The sequence below is a fragment of the Planococcus citri genome, chromosome 5, assembly GCF_950023065.1.
Source record: "Planococcus citri chromosome 5, ihPlaCitr1.1, whole genome shotgun sequence".
NCBI classification, from domain to species: Eukaryota; Metazoa; Arthropoda; class Insecta; order Hemiptera; family Pseudococcidae; genus Planococcus; species Planococcus citri.
The window spans coordinates 14,205,457-14,224,820 of NC_088681.1; the positions used below are offsets into that span (position 1 = coordinate 14,205,457).

The 19,364-nt window shown below is 34.2% G+C and overlaps 1 protein-coding gene across 4 annotated transcripts in view; it reads left to right on the forward strand.

Annotated features, from left to right (window-relative positions):
- The window catches only part of LOC135846962 (uncharacterized), an 83,534-nt gene extending 64,170 nt beyond the window's left edge, over positions 1 to 19,364 (forward strand). For 3 of the 4 annotated variants that reach the window (XM_065366339.1, XM_065366338.1, XM_065366337.1), the window contains exons 6-10: positions 2,842 to 2,982; positions 10,767 to 10,878; positions 10,959 to 11,134; positions 11,448 to 11,571; positions 18,307 to 19,364. In XM_065366339.1, coding sequence (XP_065222411.1) covers positions 2,842 to 2,982; positions 10,767 to 10,878; positions 10,959 to 11,134; positions 11,448 to 11,571; position 18,307 — 554 coding nt within the window. In that variant the 3' untranslated portion in view covers positions 18,308 to 19,364. The remainder of the gene's footprint in view (positions 1 to 2,841; positions 2,983 to 10,766; positions 10,879 to 10,958; positions 11,135 to 11,447; positions 11,572 to 18,306) is intronic. The other variant, XR_010559053.1, reaches the window with a different exon arrangement.

Below are 19,364 nucleotides of genomic sequence, written 5' to 3' on the forward strand. Positions count from 1 at the left end.
TGGCGAATCATTCGCGAACGAATCGAGTCGTGTAAGAGACTCGTTCGCGAACGAATGGATTCATTTACTCAATTTTTGATGAATCATTCGCGAACGAATCGACTCGTATAAGTGACTCGTTCGCAAACGAATTGATTCATTCACTCGATATTTGGTGAATCATTCGCGAACGAATTGATTCGTATAAGTGACTCGTTTGCGAACGAATCGATTCATTTACTCAGTTTTTGGTGAATCATTCACGAACGAATTGATTCTTATAAGTGACTTGTTCGCGAACGAATCGATTCATTTACTCAATTTTTGATGAATCATTCGCGAACTAATTGAGTCGTATAAGTGACTCGTTCGAGAACGAATTGATTCATTCACTCGATATTTGGTGAATCATTCGCGAACGAATCGATTCGTATAAGTGACTTGTTCGCGAACGAATTGATTCGTATAAGTGACTCGTTCGCGAACGAATCGATTCATTTACTCAATTTTTGATAAATCATTCGCGAACTAATTGAGTCGTATAAGTGACTTGTTCGCGAACGAATCGATTCATTTACTCAATTTTTGATGAATCATTCGCGAACAAAATGGTTCTAATAAGTGACTCATTCGCGAACGAATTGATTCATAAATTAAAGAATTGATCGATTCGTTAGCGAATGGTTCTTTCAAAAAATTGATCAATAAAAATCCACTGGAGGCTCCAGAACCATTCGAAATCATCACCAATCGACTTGCATGGTGAAAAATAGGGAGAAAATTTGATTTTTTTTGTTTATTCATTTATGCCATTTTTTTCAAAAATTCGTTAAAAATTTAAAAATGGTTCTCAGCGTCTGAAATTTTGGCAGGTGGATCGATTACCTTTGTCTGATTCAAGAATTTTTACGACGGTTAAGATAATTACTTCCCTTGTAAGCATTTTGAGCAAAAAATAATTTGAATGATTCGACTTTTCATTAAGCTCGGCCTGGAGTTGAAAAAAAAACTACTGAAATTTGAATTCTCCTTCCTCCACCCTATCTCCATTCTCCCAGGGCAAAAAAACAGAAAACACATTCGCGAGTAATTATATCTTCACAATTGGTAAATTCATTCAAACTTTCAAAATATTTTTTCTTTGAAATTACAGTCTTGAAATGTTGTTTTTTTGGGTGGGGGGGGGAGGATGAATTCAAAATTTTCAATCCCACAACCGTGCAAAAAACATAAATATTTGGGAATTAGATGAAATTTTTCTATTAAAAAAGCGAGAGGAAAGATTGTGAGGTGGGTGAAATAATGCTAAGCAAATTATGGGGCATTGGTCATCGCTTACACGTAACAATCTGGAACACCAATGAGGAGTTGCACGAGGGTCGAGGTGGACAGTGGTGTCAGAATCGACTTGTATGCGTAGGTCAAAATAAATGCAACAAATCACCCTTTACTTGGAACAGAAAGCACAAGTGCTCGTACATACCTACGACAACCTAGATTTAAAACACAATCATCTCTTTTTAAACGCAAATTCGCGTGTATTTGCAGTTCGCACCCACAGAGACGAGAAGGAAGGAAGAAAATTTGACAAAATTATCGACTCGGTTGGTTTCTTGGTCTGTCGTAGTATTTAACTTATTCTAGTACATTTGTGTTTGTATTAGTGACCACTGCTCAGAGCACGCGGGATTTTATACGACGTCTGGTGCGTGTTAAACAGGCGCCGATGTTCGCCGCATACAGTGTTTCTACCCTTCGGTCTTCGGTACACGACCGCGAACACAGAGCCACAGAGTAAATGGTAAATCCATCCTTCAGAGATGGCGTTCGTGCAGGGGGTTAAAGAAAAAGAAACGTTCGAGGGTAGAGGGATTTTCTTTGTTTTTCGTATTCGGTCTTATTAGTTTGTATATTATAGTTTCTTCGCTTGAATATATTTTTTTCGATTTTCGTTAATAATCGGTAGAGGTAGTACCTACGAGTACGTGCTGAGGGTGAGAGGGTGTGTGTGTGAGGTAAATGCGGGCTTTATAATGTACCTCTAAGGAAATCCACAGTCGAAGGAGAGCGAGTGAGAGAGTTTTGGAAAAAATGTTATGTTATATTCGATTAGCACGCACTTTCGTGCGCTAAAGGGGTAAACTATAATACAATGTATCAGCCAGTACGAGCGAAATATTAGCTTGTGCTTTAAGGTAATTCGTCGAAATATGTATAATGATCGTTTGTAATTTACTCTTTTTTTCGTATATATAAGTATGAAAATACCTAAGTGAGCGGTCGAATACCTACGTACACGTTTTGTCGGAATATCGGTATTTTTAACGTCTTCCCTCCGTTTATACCTACCCTTTTATTTTCGTAGATTCTCGTCGAAAAAGTACGAGTAATCGAATCGTTTAAAAATAAAAACTCGCTTAAATGAAAAATACCAGCAGTACCTAACACAGTACGATTCGATGTAAACGAGGAAAAAAAATTGATCGTCGTCGAATCGCCCTTGACTTTTGAGCGGGGTGGAACCGACTACCAACATTGAAAATTAACACCAAAACTGTACGATAATATGGGAAGACAGGGCATATAAATGCGGGTATTGGGTAAATTTTGGCGACGTACTGTCTGCCAAACTTGCAGCAGATATCGAGGCGAATGCGATTAAATGTGGATAAGGGATGACTACGTTGTAGGAACAGTTTTCATGGTATTAATAATATGATATAGTGTAGTAAAAGTATTTGTTGTTAGTAATGTAAGGGATGCTCTATGAACTGAGCAAACTTTAAAGTATACCTACTGAGCATGAATGTTTGGGTGCAAGTTGTTTAACTTTTCTTCGTTTATGTTTTGTTTGACTTTCAGCCAAAGAAGTCAATGAAGAATGCTTTTTCAATGAACAATGCGAACAAACGTTGTTCGATACTGCTTGTGTGGATGGAACTTGTCAATGCAGATCGGAGAGAACACCGGTCAAGAATCCGGATGGAAGTATCAAATGCACAGGTAATTTTTCGAACATCATAACTATAGTCTGGCGTATATCAAAAGGAATAATATCCCCTCTCTCCGATCGTCTGGGACAACTTTTTTCTCAAAAGGGACACCCTAAGAATATTTTAAAGCAAACTTGGTAAAAAAAAAAGTTGACCTTACTCATAAAATGGAAGCCATTTATCGCAGATTTTGCTTTCCAACATAGGACTCGCTCGAAATTTTTCGACCTGGACAAAGCTTGATCGAAAGAACATACAATAATTTATCACCAGCCAAAATTTCAAGTCGTTAAGTGCATTTTTCAATTCTTGGTTAATTAAAAAAAAATTTCTGTACAGAAAACTTTGTGAGCTTTTTAAATTTACTAAAAGTTGAAACACAAGATAGCCAAAAATCCACCTTTTTGACCCTGGAAAGCTGAAATGGGATCAAATGGGTTTGGAAGGGATAAACCTGCAATAAAGCACTTCAGGCACATCTTCTCATGGTACTGTAAAAATTTGAACCCTCTCGGTCAATTTAGAGGGGCTGCAGGATTTTCTAAACGTTGAAAAACACGTAAAATAGCCCAATATCCACTTTTTTGATCCTGGAAAGAGGTCAAATGGGTTTGGTAGGTTGAAACTTGCAAAAATCACTCAAGTGGTACCTTCACATTGTATGATGAAAATTTAAGCCTCCCAGGTCAATTTTAAGGGCAGGGGAGGGGGGGTCTGGCCTGAAATAAGATTTTTTCACCTTAATTCCATCTTAAGTGGGGTGGGGATGACCTAGGAAGCTGAAATTTGGAAATGTTGATCGCTGAGGCAACAGTGAACAATGGTATGATTTTGGACCCATTTCATCCATTGGGAGCCAAAATATACCCCTCCAAAAAAATGACTTCTGTAATTTACAAACATAAATGACCCTCCCCACTTCAGAGGTCAAACATGATTTTTGAGGAAACCCTATTCCTCGAGCGTGACTTTATTAGATCAATTAGAACATGTTCCAAGTCCTAAAACGTTGGGCTGCAACTTGATATAATTTTGCTAAATAAGTCAAATTTAAGCCAAAAATGAGGGAAAAAATCAAAATTTTACCAAATGAACCTAGAAAGCTAAAATTTGAGATATACGCTATTTTCGACCTGCTAAACCGATTGGAAACGGTTTCAAATCGTTTCGAGCAGTTCTGGAGCCTCCAGCAGATTTTATCAGTTTTGAAACACGAAATTTCCAAAATATTTCATCGAATGAAGTTGGAAATCCGAAATTCACGCTGCACTCCGACTGAAACACCCTATTAAGTCGACTGCTGGTAGCTTTAAGTCATTTTGGAACTTGCAGTGACTTTTTGAAAATTCTTGGAGCCTCCAGTAGATTTTTTGAAATTTAAAATTTTCGTGAAATTTCATCAATGGAGTTAAAAAATCTAAATTCATTCTGTAAACAAATTTCTCAATACGCTATGAAGTCGACTGCAGGTAGATTTCAAGTCGTTTTGGAGCCTCCAGCGACTTTTTGGAGATTACACAAGTCTCCAGTGTATTTCTGAAATTTGATATTTCCACAAAAATTCGTCAAATGGAGTTACTCTCCGATTTGAACTGTATACCCAGCTACATACATCGAAAGAGCACCAACATTCCAGGTCACAAAGTTCATTTTTGGATTTTTTGGCGAATTTTTGAAAAACTTGAAAATTTTTCTTAAAAAGTTTTTGGAGCGATTTTCAAACTTTCTCATGCTTATGTAAATTTTTTTGGGTGAAGTGGACTAATGTGAATAATTCCATAAATTCAATTCTCATACTTATTTTCTCAAATTTTGAATTTTTGCCTCACCCCGGCCGGATGAAACAATAATAAAATTCAAAATTGCAGCCAAGCCCTGAAAGTTGCCCTAAAAAATGGAGATCTCTATTTTTCATTTACTTTCATTCTCTTAGATTCTAGATAGGGAACAGTGAGTTTTCATCCCAAGCCAACACAATTTAATACCAAACAGCGGCACGATTTTAATATCACCCTGTATTTTCCATTCTCTATCTTCTTTCCGCCACACCAACGAGCAAAGATATAGAAAGAATAAACGTAAAAAGACACAATTTTATTCCGCCATATCGCCGTCTCGTCGTCGACGTCCTATCTCAAAACGACAAACCGCCTTTTTAGAGCTTTCCTCTTTTTTTTTCCTCAGCATTAATTTACACTCGGCCACCTTTTTCTGATTTCATACAATTTTTCACGTACACCGAGCATTCCGCCGTCTATAGTGATTTCGTAACTATTCGCATAATGATTCGTCGTCGTCACCTCCTAGTAAGAAAAAGTTCACCGGCAGGAAGGAATATTGTTTCGTGGCTCGTTCAACTATTTAATAACGAAATCTAGATAAAAGTCCTGTATGCGAGTTCGTCGAGTTCGGATAGAACGTAATATTAAAAGTGTTCACCGAAGCGTTGATAAAATTGTCACAAGCTGTACAAAGAAGCGGAATATTACGCTTTGTGCCTTCTCAACATAGAGAAAAAAACTCTAGTCCGGTACAAACCCTCAAAGGTAAAAAAGAAGAAAAAAATGAGAAAAAGTAATTGCAAAATTTACGTTCTCGGTCGGTTTTACGATGTTCGCCATGTGATAACGTATGTTCGACGATTTGTTCGCTGCCGCGCAATTCCAAAGTTGGTTTTTCTTTCGTATGAATATTTAATGCTAAAAAGTACGTAAAAAAACGCTCGCAAGTTGCTGCTGTACATCTCCGATGGTCGTAAATTGGCAGCGAGCAAGCAGTTCAAAAAAAAAAAAAACCGAGACTGCTATGTTGAGGAATGAAAGTACATAACGTTATTCAACTAGTGTTACTGCATATGTAGGTACAGGTACCTACCTACTCGTATCTGCCATGCTGCAGTTTTTCTTACTCTTTTGTGGTCTGTTATTGCCTCGGAAAGTTGTTAAAATCGAGCTCAGAGAAAAAAAAACGAGAGAAAATACGCCATAGAGGGAATGAAATGAAGGTTTTCAGTTCGTTTTGTGCTTACACATTTTTTTCCCAATGATGAAGAGGAAGGGAGAGTGAGAGTTTTGTAACATCGGGCTATAAATCTGTTTCACGAGAGAAATGGCAGCTTTGATTCATTTTTATGAGCTTTCGACTTGGTTAAATGTGGCTTTTTACGAAGGTCGAAGGGCGCGCATTCTCCTATCATACGTATCAAGGTGGCCTTTCTATTTAATTTTTAAAAAACAAGTTTTTTTTTACAGACTTCCTATGTGAATAAATTAATTCATTATCAGCGCAAAAAAAATTAAAAAATGAACCTTTGCAAATTTTTTAGCTACCAAGGAAACGCTCGACGGGTTTTACATAAAATGCTTTCATTGACCAAAATTCCTGCATTTCATGTCCTGTACTTAGTACTTACTTAGTATTTTTATTTCGTTTGTAAACGTCGATATACGATGTTGTAGGGAAGGGGAGAGGGGAATGAAGATATCGAAAGACAATTTGAGAGCGATCCGTTGAAATTAAAATAAATTGTAGGTTCTGGTAAAAATATTACGAAAGATGTAGCCCTATGACCAGTAATGTCATCTTTTTTTCCCTCAAAATTGCAAAAAAATTACGTTTTTGTCAAAATTACTTAAAAAATTGAAAATCTGCTAAACATCGTTTAAAAATAGAACAAAATTATCTAATATTATCAAAAATGAACAAAACTGAAAAATTGTTTTCAAAAATTGGGAAAACCTGTCACAATAATCAAGATAAAAATTACACAAAATACTTACCTACTTGAAATTATTGAATAATTGCAAAAAAGAAATTACAATACCTACTTTCGAAAATTGAGAAACAAATGAGTAGGTAACATTATATGTAAAAACAACGTAAAAAAGTTCAAAAATCACCAAACTTTTGCTAAAATGTTCAAAAAATACCCAGAAAATTGGACCATTTTGTTGAAAATTGACAAAAAGTCGACCAGAAAATGGGAGCTAATTGAGTGAAAATTACCAAAAAAATGTACAAATTTGATTTTGAGTTGAATTCGCAGAGAAAATGATGCGAAAGAAGAAAAAGAAAAAAAAATGAAAAATTATCCCACGTAAACGAGAAAATCAGTCATATTTTTCTAAAAACAGCTTAGAAAAACAAAAAATGGGTGAAATTATGTCGAATGACTATAAATAATCCCTAAACAAGACAAAATATCGGCAAAATTCTCCTCGATTAACAAAAAACATGAAAAATTAACTTAAAAATCACTCGAAATTACATTAAAATGACCAAAAATTAACAAAGAATTTTTTAATTTGCGTAAAAAGTTAGAACATTGATTTCAAATTTCTGAAATAATGCTGAAGACTTTTTTTAAAAACGCAAACAAAAGACTTTGAAAAAGTGTCACGTATGACGAAAAAAAAAATGCTGAAAATGACTAATTTCTGAAAAAAAATGCATTAACTCGTAAATTGCCAAATTAATTGCATGTAATTTGCAGAAATCGGAGAAATATTTGTGCAAAAGTTGAAAATTACCATAAAAAAATATACTAAAATGTCAAACTTAAAAACGAAAAAAAAATTATACCTATTAGTCGGGGAGCCCACATAAGGATCGATTCCACATAGATCCTTATGCGTTTTAACGCCCTTTGAAGACGACTTCAGGTGGGTTCAAGTCATTTTGGAGCCTTCAGTGACCTTTTGAAAATGATTGGAGTCTCCACCAGTTCGCAAACTAATTTCAATACGATATGAAGTCAACTACATAGTGGTCTCAAATGGTTTTGAAGCTTCCAGCTACTTGTTGGAAATTTCAATTTTCCAAAACACGCCATACAACCTTTCAAAAAGTCGCTGGAGGCTCCAAAACGACTTGAAATCCACCAGCACTCGACTTCAGAGGGTATTAAAATTGGAGTGCAGAGTAAATTTCTGCTTTCCACCTCCGTTTGATGAAATTTTGGGGGAATTTCAAGTTTCAAAAATCTACTGGAGGCTCCAGTAAATTTCAAAAAGTCGCTGGAGGCTCCAAAACGACTCAAAATTCACCTGCAGTTGACTTCGTAGCGTATTGAAATTAGTTTGCAGGATGAATTTCGGCTTTCCAACTCCATTTGATGAAATTTTGTGGGAATTTCGAGTTTCAATAATCTGCTGGAGGCTCCAGAACTGCCCAAAACGGCTTGAAACAGTTTCCAATCGATTTGGCGTATCGAAAATCGGGTATATCCCAAATTTCAGCTTTCTTGGTCAATTTGATAAAATTTTGATTTTTCCCCTCATTTTTGGGCTAAATTTGATTTTCAAAAATTCACCAAAATTCGAAAAAGGCACTGTAGCACTTGAAATTTTGAAAAAGGAGGGGGGGTGCAATAAATCCTTATGCGGGCTCCCAGACTATATAGTAGATGAATATCAATTCTCAATATATAAAGCTTTAAAAAAAATTCATCATTGAATTTGTAATATTAGGTTAATTATTACTGGAAATTTAGGTAAATTCTTGGTACTTTTTTTTGGTAAAAGCATAGGTGATTTTTTTTTTGAAAAAATGCAAATTTTCTTGAAAAAGTACTAGTAAGGTTTCTGGACAAATTACTTACTGGTAATTTTGGTAACATAACTATTATTAGTAATTCAATTTTTTAGGGAAAAACTGGTAATTCTTTAGGAAATGTACTAAGTAGTAATTTTTGGTTAAAAAAAAATGGAAATTATGGTTAAAAGACTAGTAAATAACTGGTAATTATATGTAAATTTCTGGTCATTTTGGATAAAAATTAAAATATACTGGTAATTTTAGGTGCAGTAAGTTAATTGAACTACATTGGCAATTTTTGGTAAATTATACTGGTAAATTTTGGTAAACTACTGGTAAAACCAACTTTTGGTAAATTGCTGGTGACTCTGGTAAATCATGGGTAATTTTGGGTAATTAACCAATAATTTTTGAGAAGTACACACATAAATTATCTACTGGTAATTTTTAGTACATTTATATTACTGGTATTTTTTGGTAAATTGGGGGTAATTTTTAGTACATAAATTACTGGTATTTTTTGGTATATTACGGGTAATTTTTGGTAAATTACTGGTTAAACCAACTTTTGGTAAATTGCTGGTGACTTTGGTAAATCATGGGTAATTTTTGGTAAATAAAAGATAATACATAAAATTACTGGTAATTTTTAATAAGTACATAAATTACTGGTAAGTTTAGGTACCGAAATTACTGGTAATTTTTGGTATATAAATAACTGATGATTTTTGATTTGTAAATAACTGGTAATTTCGGGTAATTTTGGGTAAATTACTGGTAATTTTGGGTATATTACTCGTAATTTTCTGGTAAATTGCTGATAATTTCCGGTATATTACTGGTAATTTCCGGTATATTACTGGTAATTTCCGATAAATTACTGGTAATTTCCGATAAATTACTGGTAATTTCCGATAAATTACTGGTAATTTCCGGTAAATAACTGGTAGATAATTTTGGGAGAATTATGATTATCACTTACGTATTTTCGTGTTACCACTTTTGGCGTTCGGAAATGTCAAAAAATTTTCATTTCGTTAGAATTTTGCTGATCATGAACCGTCTGAAATTCATGTTAAAAATTCTGTAAAATTCAAAGTCGAATCAATGCTGCCATTTTGCAAAACTTCACGAATTTTTCACAACAAGGTCGGCATTTTCAGTGTAACCAAAGCAGTGACAAAAATTTTTCGGGCCATTCACCTCAGTCCTCTCTTCTGTAATAGGTACCTATTACTTAAGGTATTATTATTGCATGCTGAATTTGAGTTTGTCACCAAAAGTTTGAAATAAAAATATCACAACACAAACCTACCCATTTTCGTACATAGACACAATACTACATAGCCTACATAAGTAAAAACAGCACTGATTCGCGAATTTCACATCAACTCGACTACAACATACCTACGATGAAAATTTACTTATGTACATAATAATAAAGGCACGAAGGTGTTAAGACGAGAAAACCCCGGGTTACATTTGAAAATTATTCCAAACTCACGTATGTGTTTTAATATTTCAATCGACGAAGCTGAAGATATCTCTCACGATGGAAATCTTGTTTGCTCTAGACACCTTCACGTATATAGGGGTAGGTAGGTACGTACGGGAAACCGGGTACATGAGGAAGAAAATGTATACGTGGAAGGGTTAATTTGAGCTTCAATCGATTAAGTCACTGCATATGTTAGTATAGTATATAGCAAATAGGTACAAAAACAGACACGTACATAGGCATATACATACATACAAATACCGTCTACTAATACTCTACATACATAGGCAGATACTCGTTTATATGTATAGAATCACATCTCAATAGGGATTCAATTGTATGTACGGTTTGGGAACCCTTTCTTTTATAAAGTGTAGCTACCGTAATCAAATTCTACGCTGTAATGAGTGCCAGAGAAAATTCGTGTACAACGTATTAATATTTGATACCGTATAGGCAGCTAGGCACCATATATTGAGTATGCCATACAGCCAATGGGACTTGTTTTACGAGTACTTACCGATGTACGATGGATTACATTTGCGCATTGTTCCTGACTCAAATGAATATGTACATAGATTAGTAGGTAGGCGAATATGTAGGCAGGTAGATTATAGTGCCAAAGAATGACAAATTTCCAAGTTTATGATTTGAGAAAATTGACAGAGTAGGAGTGGGGGGTACTTAATCGAATAAAAACTATCTATAGACGATATTCTAAATTACCTACCTATAATATGATGTATAATATGCTGTTACAGTTGTGGAAGAAAATAGCTCAGAAGTGACCACCGATCCGACCATGATCATTGTACTCACCGTGATGTGCATGATGTTCATTATTATCTGCGTCGTTCTACACTTATTCAGCAGGTAGGTATAGAACTTAGCATTAACCCAATCTACTCGTACGATGGAAAAAACCTCAAAATTAATACACGAGTATTTTTCAGAGCACGCTGGCGTGAAAACCGTACCATATTCAATACGCCGAATCCTCGTCTGATGAATGTATCATTAATACGTGATAAGAAAAACGAAAGACGAGGCAGTAAAGAAGGCGCCGCCAAAGGACCACCATCCAGGGAGCCCAGTATGGCATCATTAAGGCAAAATTCTCCTTCAATTGGTAAAGCTGAATTATTTTCGGCTATAAATAGCGTATGAAGAAACCCCGCCATTCGCCAATCGGTTACTCCATTTTTTTTAATTCTTTTTTTTCCAATTTTTTTTCCTTTTCTTTTATTTTTTACCTCATCATCATCATCATCATCATCATCAAATTCATCGTGTCCTCCAATGTAGGGGTTCCTATTCTGGTACCTTATTATGCACCCGGATCTCGAGCAATTTTTTTTTTTTTTTTTGGTCGCTTGTTTTGTATTTTGTTTTTTGTTTTGCAAGTTTTGTTTTATTATTTTTTTTGTGTATCCGTTTTGAAGAATCGAAACCCGCTATTTCTCGACGAGAAAGTCGCGGCACCAGTAACGGATCAGCACGTTCGCCGACTTCACGAGGTCCTCCTATGCAAGCAATTTACGACGAATCGACGCTTACTGATTTTTGGTACGTGTAGATTACGTTAGATTGGATTTTTTTTGCATAAGAGGTGCAGATTGATTGTGTAAATGTGGACTATTGGACTCCCCTCCTTTTTTTTTTTAAGTTTTATGTTGTTCGATTAGAAGTCAGAAAGGAGGCTATGCCAATAAAAGACCTAGCAATATAAGTTTCAGCTGACAGAGGACCCTCTCAGTCTCTTAGTTATCAATTTGATAATTTTTTTACACAGTATGAAGTCCCATAGGAGAACTTTTGACTACAGTTTAGCTTCCTAAACGAAAAATCGAGGTCTCTGTGAGAATTTAAACTTTCCAAAACTGCTCTAAAATTGTACCTACTTATTAAATCACATTCAGAAGTTCTATTTTTTCATAAAAATGCATCATAATCTCAAAATGTGCCATGGGGTTATTAATCTCAATTCTTAAAATATTTTTCTTAGGTCAATCCTATTCCAAATCACCAACGCGTTTTAAGGGCCTTTTTGGAAAAAAATGGGAAAAGAATGTACCTTTTTTTTTTGGATTTGAATTTTTTCAAAAAATGCAATAAATTTTTTAAATGTACGATTGGGCTGATAAAACTCTAGAAATCTTTTTTCACGATTATATTCCTACCATCAATGTGTTTTGAGAGCCTCTTCGACATGAACAAAAGGAAAAAGTTTTTTGAACTCACATTTTTTTAAAAGATGCCTCAAAATCTCGAAATTTGCGATTGAGCTGATACAACTCTAGAATATGTACATTTTTTTCCTGTTTGTATTTTTATTTCCAGTTTATTTTGACTTTGAGGGCTTCCTTCGACACGAGTGAGAGAAAAATGTGCCCTATTTTTGGATCAAACAATCAACATTTTTTCAAAAAAAATACCCTACAATTTCAAAATTTTTCGATTTGATCACACCTTTATTTTATTATATTCGTGTTTAGGAGATCACTTTCAACATGAGTAAAAAATATCAATTTTGGAGCCAAAATCTCGAATTGAGCAATTTATGGTTAGCGAAGCTCAGGGAATCATCTTCTTGGGTCATTAATTCTCGCCGATTTTTGCTTCTTTTGAGAAAAAAGTTTGAGATGAGATGATCGATGAAAAGTGGATTTTCGATACTTTACAACTTTTTTTTTTAAAATTTGAACCCTCAAAGTGCTATTTTCTACATTCATGTCGAAATAGGACCTTTGAATAGAACTGAAAATGAGGCCTTCTTGGATAATGACGAGTCACTGGACTTTTTCGTCAGTTTATGCGATTTCTAGACAATTTTGGAAACTCTGAAATCTCAGATAATTTTAAATTTTCATTTTGGGTTGCTGAAATTTTTATTTGAACGCCAAGACACACCGTTGCACGTTTTGTTGTTCGCGAACGATTCACTCAAACGAGAAAAACCGTTCGCGAACGATTGAATCACTGAAAAAAGTTTAAATAATATTATCACGAAATTCCACAATTTTCATTCGTCACCAAAAACTCAACTCAAATCATTCGCGAACGATTTGCTCAGATCCTATGAATCATTCGAGAACGACTGAATTATTCGGAAATCACATCAAATAATACGGTACAAGATAAAATAAAATTAAAAATTCTTCAATCTATCAAAAAAAAATTTAAAAAACACACTGTTGAATGTTTCGTTCGCGAACGATTCACTCATACTAGAAAAGCCGTTCGCGAACGACTGAATCACTGAAAAAGGTTTAAATAATATCACGAAATTCCACAGTTTTCATTCGTCACCAAAAACTCAAATCAAATCATTCGCGAACGATTTACTCAGATCCTATGAATCATTCGAGAATGACTGAATCATTCGGAAATCAAATCGAATAATACGGTACAAGATGAAATAAAATTAAAAATTCTTCAATCTATCAAAAAAAAAAAAAAAAATTAAAGACACTGTTGAATGTTTCGTTCGCGAACGATTCATTCATACGAGAAAAGCCGTTCGCGAACGACTGATTCACTCAGAAATCGAAATAATTTCAAATGAAATGACAAAATTCGACAATTTTGATCTTATCATTAAAAATTAAACTCAAATCGTTCACGAATGATTTGCTCTTCAGAACTGATGAATCATTCGAGAACGACTGAACTAGTCGGACATCAAATCAGATGATACAGGACAAAACATCAGACAAAACGAATTATTCTTCAATCTATCAAAAAATGGCGATTGATTCAATTCGCGAACGATTCGCTCAGAAACGACGAATCATTCGAGAACGACTGAATCGTTCGAAAATCAAATCAGAAAATACAGCACAAGACGAAACGAGTTATTTTTTAATCTACTTATTAAAAAAAACTTGTTGAATGTTTCGTTCGCGAACGGTTTTTCTCATCCGAATAAATCGTTCACGAACGACCGAATTACTGAAAAATCGAATTTGAACTTCCACGTTTTGGCAACAAAAGAAGAGCACAGTTGGCGACTGATTAACGAGAAAGAAAAAATTTCATGAGACTTTGGATATATTTTTTTCTCATTCTTTTTATTTTTTTTAAATTGGCAATTATTACCAAAAAATTGGCACTACTGACAATGAGTTCCAAAATATATTTCAAGTTTCAGAAATGATATTTTTCGATAGGTACTTTGGCATAATTAATGCAAAGTACCTAGTTACGAAGAGAAAATGTTTAAAATACGAAGAATTTGCCTTGAAATAAGCGATTTGCAAATTTTCAACCACTGCAGGTGGGTTGGAATTTTCTTGGGCTGAAAATGGTTCTGATGTTTGGATTTTGGATGAAACATATTCTCGAATTGTCGATTTGTTTGGAACTGGACCATTTTTCCCAAAGCAAGTTGGGCAGGGGCTAGAGCGAAAAAAACCACGACTTTTTTGAAAATTCTTCATTTTTGAAGGCTCAAATGTCTCTTCCAGGTGAGGGGCACCTCCTGAGCTAAACATTTTTCTGAGTAACTTTCAACCCAACATAAAAGTCTCCACCCTGAAATTTGGTCAAAATTCCTCGAGATCCTACTCGTGCGACTTTAAAATTAATTCAATACATAAATGAATATTGTAAATTTTTACTCAACCCCTGTTGCGGATTCGCGATTATAATTATTTGTTGCCAAAGATTTTTAAAAGCTGATTTGGTTATTTTAAATTGCGGCGCATTATCACTTATTACGAATTTTGGAATTGTGCGTAATGCTATAAAATTACGAAACGCGAGTAGGAATTCTTGAGTGGTCATATTCTCTAAAAGTTCTAAGTGAATCGCACGCATAATCATACAAACAAAAATACTAACAAATACTTTTTTCTGGACTGAGTTATCACTGACGTACATATAAAGGACCAAATGTTTTGATACCACAACAGGAAAACGGACTGCTTTGATTTACACAGAATTCAGGTAATGGAGGAATTGACGGATATTTATAAGGACCACCATCATAGTATTTGCAGTTAACTCATTTTTTTAGAACGTAGTACACCGTCGATCTGCCTTTTGGAATCCAGAAATTTTTTCTTAATTCAGAGAGAGTATGCGAAACACCGACATGATAGTTATCAATATGAATTTTTTCAATTAGTAAACGCGTGAAGAATTCTTTCTCAGGTAGAAGTATTGGAAACTTTGCATTATCGTCGAGACATGATTCAACCAAGCATCCATGACAACACATAATTGATAATATTTTGAGAATCACGTTTTAAACCAAGTGCATTAGGTTGTGAAATATCAGGATAATTTTTGTTTTGGATATACATAATCCACTGGTTGAAAGCTTCTTCGGTTTTCTGAACAATATTATTCGAATTGACATTTTTCATATAGCTTAACATTGCATCAAGTAGATAGTTGAGGGTTTTAAATTGAGTACAATCGATTTTAAACGGAGGCTGAATTACAGCTGTACCTATTATTGGAGATAAGTACTGGTTCTGGTTCAGGTTCAGGTTCAGGTTCAGGTTCAGGTTAGGATTCAAATTGTAAATTCATTGCCTTTGGCCAAGCAACTTCCATCTCTTTCAACCAAATGAATTCAAATCTTGCACTTCTGCACCACAACTGGCTATATCAGCAGGATTTTCAGCAGACAGAACATAGCGGTAATTGAACGCTTTGTCAATTTTCTTCACAATTCTTTCTACAAATTTGGGCAAAACTTTTTTCGAACATAACCATGATAATACACATTTGGAATCAGACCATACATAAATATTTTTGATATTAACATCAGAAAATTCATTCTTAACAAAATTCACGATTTGACTACCGATATATAAAGCTAACAATTCTAACTTTGGAATAGTTAAATTATTGCGAGGAGCGAGACGAGATTTTGCAAAAACAAGACGAGTTAAATTATTTTTCTTAACATAAGCAGTTGCAGCATAAGCTTTTTGAGACGCGTCAACGAAACAATGAAAACATAGCCAAATATAATTATAATCGCGAACCCCCCCCCCTCCTCTTTTACTCAAATGATTTTTGAGACAGCTTCCCAACTTCCTGAAATTAAGAGTGCTCCTTAACCTAAAGTTTGATTCCTCGATTTCTCAAATTAATTTTCAGTTTTTCAGAACTAAGACACTGATTGATGTGGGGGGGGGGGGTCAGAGGGGTTAGATTGAAAAAACGAGCTAATATTGAAAACTCTGCAACGTCATTGAATTAGCAAAAAAAAATATGAGACTTCATTTGAATTTTTTTTCAATTTTTGATCAAAATTGGAAGTCTTTGAGCCCCTTGGGGGTATCGAAATCCCATTCTTAAAATTCCTTCAAAATTCAAAATAAAAATAAAAAGTATCTTCATTATAATTCTTCAGAATTTTTTTCAGCAAACTGGCAACTCTTGAACCGTTGAACTTTCACTCTGATAATTAAAGATTGAGCTTTTCCAAATTCCAATAATTATTGCTGATTTTGAATCTTGCATCGATCTCTTCGAAGGCCCTACAAAAAAACTAACCCTAATAGCAATGCAACCTCACGAGTGTGCAATACTCAATTTGATCTGATTTTTTTTTTCAAAAGTGAGAAGACCCTCAGGATACATCATTATACAAGATTTATAATGCCCAATTGCAAAACTAAGAGTTGTTCCATCAGGGTTCAAAAACTAAAAATTGTGATTTTTGGTCGATTCCACCAATTAAAAAAAATAAAAAGATGTGTTTGAAATGGCAAAATAATTATTCTCAGGACACATATTCAGCTTTCAGAAGTCATAGAGGGCCTGTAGGGTATTTTTTGAGCCCAAAATTTTCAAAAAACCGCCCATAAAAATGATCGAAAAATGTGATTTGGTAGTTACAACTTTGGAAGTCGTCTTTTCTAGCCACAAGTCGAGTTTTTGGACTCAAAATTTCGAAAAAAATTTTCCAAAAACTATCAAAAAATGTGTTTATGCAACTGCTGCAACTTTGAGAGTCGTCTTTTTAGTCATAGATGGGGATTTCTCGAGTTTCGGTGGGATTTTGAATTCCCACATCCGAAAAGCTGAATTTTTTTGGAACCAAAATTTTCAAAAAATCACCAAAAAATGGACGTTTAATACATATATCTTGACTATTTGGCTATTTTAGGCCTGGAAATTAACTCGTATCTTACAGTTTTGGGCATATTTTTTCATCTTTTCATTTAATCAACCAAAAATTGGAAATTTTGAGGCCTTTGGACCCCTCCCTCCTCCCTGTAGAACCCATAGTTTTGCAATTGGCAGCGATACATTTTGCAGTGGACTAGTGGACTATCTTAGAGGTCCTCTTATTTTTAAACGAAATTGAATCAAATCAGGTGCTGCACTCTGGATGTAGGTAAGCTTAACCAGTCTTGAGATCCAAAACTTTGAAAGTTTTGCAAGAATCTGCAAATGTGTAAACACTACAAGGCCCATCCTCGGCCTCTCACATGGGGGGGGGGAGGAAAAGGGGACGGTGGGGAGAACAGAAATGATAACGATCAATTCCTATGTGTAGTGTAGACCATCAAAAGGAATTCTTTTAAAAAAAGTCAGCGAAATCAGAAACTTTGATTCCATTTTTAGTTAATTTTTTTTTTACAAATACATCAGAACCCCCCCCCCCTCTTCGATGTATTTCCTCAACTTACCCCAAAAAAAATTTGGACAACTTGCTCGTTATCCTCAGTAAGTACTCTTGAACGAAAATGAAACTGATTTTGAATTTTGCTCTAGAATTCAGTGAGATGATTTTTATAAAGAAATTATGAACAGAAATTTTTTCAAAAAAATTCCTGTTTTCTGTTTCAACATTTTTCATTTTTTTTTTATTTAATTAATTTATTTTTTTGTTTTGATTTGTTTTGCTAATTTTCTTTTAAAAAATCACAACACAACTTCTAACACAAATTACTGCTTTCGGTCCTCTACAGTTAGGTTTTTTTTGTCTTTATTTTGTTAATTGAATCGAGCATCATATTATAAAATATTACATTTTCATCATACAATTTTGTTGGTATGAGTTGGTTCGATTTACACCTGCCAATTTTTTTTTTTTTATACCAATGATTCAATTCAACTTCTTCAAGCAGCATTTTTTGCATTAAAAAAAAGTGTACTTTGGGTCTAAATTTCTTGTCTCAAACTGTGCTTTTAAATTCCATAATTTTTTATACTACCAATCTGCACCTTTTATACTTACTCTTATCGTTAAATATGCTACAAGGTACCTAATACACATTCGTGTCATTCTACAATTACCTAAAATTAATTCGTTTATATTTGTGCATTTCACAGACTAACAAAACGATACCTTAAACTAGCTCTCAACATCGCCGAAGAAATCAAAACATCATCATCGATTTCGTTTCGACGAATATAGCCTAAATCGCAAGAATGGTAACTCCGGGACCATTTTAATGTCTTATTTTGTACAATACATATAAAGAAAAAAATAGGTATATATTCTTTTTTCTAAAAATAACTTTAATTTTCTACTACGTACTCCTTATTGTACCTTGTTCAAGAACCAAGACAGTACACACAGGACCATAATGGAAAAATATCAAGAAGAGACGAATTAAGCACGAAGTAAACTTTTAAACCTTATTACAATGTACTTTGGGAATACGGAACTCGTTTATACGCTTGCCTTTTAATTACGTACCTACCTACCAATTTGGTAGGGTATTTGATACTATAATAATGAAAAAATTGCCTCTTTTTGATCCTATACCCCCTTCAATCAAATAATCCTTTCTATTCACTCGTAGTTTATAACTTTTTTTTAACGTGTAAGTTCTCTTTACAATATTATACCTAATAATGCTCAAATTCAACAAACTCTCGTCTATATACGTAGCAATTTTTCCTCCTATGGGCGCCTATAGAGCTGAATTTTTTTTTCTTCTTACGAGCTTGATGACGGATTTTTAATACTTTCATGGGTATTTTTACATACTTAAGCGATGAATTATTTTATCAGAATTTTTATTTCTTGTGATACGTTGTCGTATCGACACAATAATAATAGATAATTATTTTATAGTCTTCCCTTTTATCACGTTTATATAAAACTTATTACTTACTATGCTGTAGGTAGTAATCGTAGCACTTTTTTTTCTTATACATTTGCTACTGTACCATTTAATATTAATATTTATGTATTGTACCTATTACTTATTATTTACATATTCGTATGCATTAAAGTTAATGAATTTCAATTTCAATCCTTTATCACTACAACAGTATAATTTCAATGTATTACATAAGTTCAGAATACTTACGAGAATTACCGAATTACTTACTACATAAACGGTATCGTAAATTTTCATTTAATAAACTTTGTTAACGTC